Here is a 1024-nt window from a genome sequence, read left to right on the forward strand (position 1 = left end):
CCGGGAGCTGCTAGCCGGGCCGGGAGCTGCTAGCCGGGCCGGGAGCTGCTAGCCGGGCCGGAGCTGCTAGCCGGCCGGGAGCTGCTAGCCGGCCGCTGTACTGAGGGCGACTGAGCAAATGTTCCTGCAATGTTTGGCTGCAGTGACAGTAAAACAATGATGTGATGTAAAGTCTTGGTTCTGCAGAAGGTCTCATCTATTAGTATCATGGGATGGAGGCGAGCTTTAGCTGACAGGATGAAGCCGCTGCTGCCTCTGTGTAACGACTTCTAGAAATGGAATCCATGTTTAGAAATTCTGTCTATTGAGTTCCTCCAGGAGGTCTGAGGCCTAACCTCAGACCTCCTGGAGGTGAGCAGCTTCAGACCTCACTAGGTTCTACACACCTCAGAGCCAGAGAGACGTTCAGCTTCTGTTTGCTTCTCTAATCCTGTGTCTGTGTAGCGCTACCTGGTCCCCCAGCTGCGCACGCTCTGCGGCCTGACGGAGGAGAAGGCCTCCATCTCATCGGATGCCCTGAGTCTGCTCATCAGACAGTACTGCAGAGAGTCTGGAGTGAGGAACCTGCAGAAGCAGATAGAGAAGGTGAGACGTCTCCCAGGTGTCTGTAAGGAGCTTTGTTTTCCCCACTGACTCATTTCCACCAGGAACTCGTCTTCTTCACCTCCTGCTGCCTCAGCTGTGGGAAGCCAGAGGCGCTGCAGAACAGCAGAGAGACCAGACATCGTCCCCTGGTCCTCCTGCTGGTGGGACGTCCCTACAACCCCTCAGAGGGAGGCGTCCATCAGATAAAGATGTCTGGTCCTCCTCAGCAGCTCTACTCCAGCCTCTCCCTGAAGCCGGGCATACTCTGTACCATCTTTTAAATCGCTGCACGCAGCTACACCTCGCACTGTATGACCTGAGTGTTTAAAAGTTCCCAGCTCACGAGGTCTGTTCTCTCGCTGTGCGTCGTGACGCTCTGATGCGGTCTACCTGCTCTCGCTGTGCGTCGTGACGCTCTGATGCGGTCTACCTGCTCTCG

The 1024-nt window shown here is 56.1% G+C and overlaps 1 protein-coding gene across 1 annotated transcript in view; it reads left to right on the forward strand.

The window, feature by feature from the left end:
- lonp1 (lon peptidase 1, mitochondrial) overlaps positions 1-1024 on the forward strand; it is a 31618-nt gene that overhangs the window by 20182 nt on the left and 10412 nt on the right. The window contains exon 14 of the mRNA XM_015390038.1: positions 445-585. Coding sequence (XP_015245524.1) covers positions 445-585 — 141 coding nt within the window. The remainder of the gene's footprint in view (positions 1-444; positions 586-1024) is intronic.

This window comes from Cyprinodon variegatus, unplaced genomic scaffold (genome assembly GCF_000732505.1).
Source record: "Cyprinodon variegatus isolate N-32 unplaced genomic scaffold, C_variegatus-1.0 Scaffold483, whole genome shotgun sequence".
Lineage (NCBI taxonomy): Eukaryota > Metazoa > Chordata > Actinopteri > Cyprinodontiformes > Cyprinodontidae > Cyprinodon > Cyprinodon variegatus.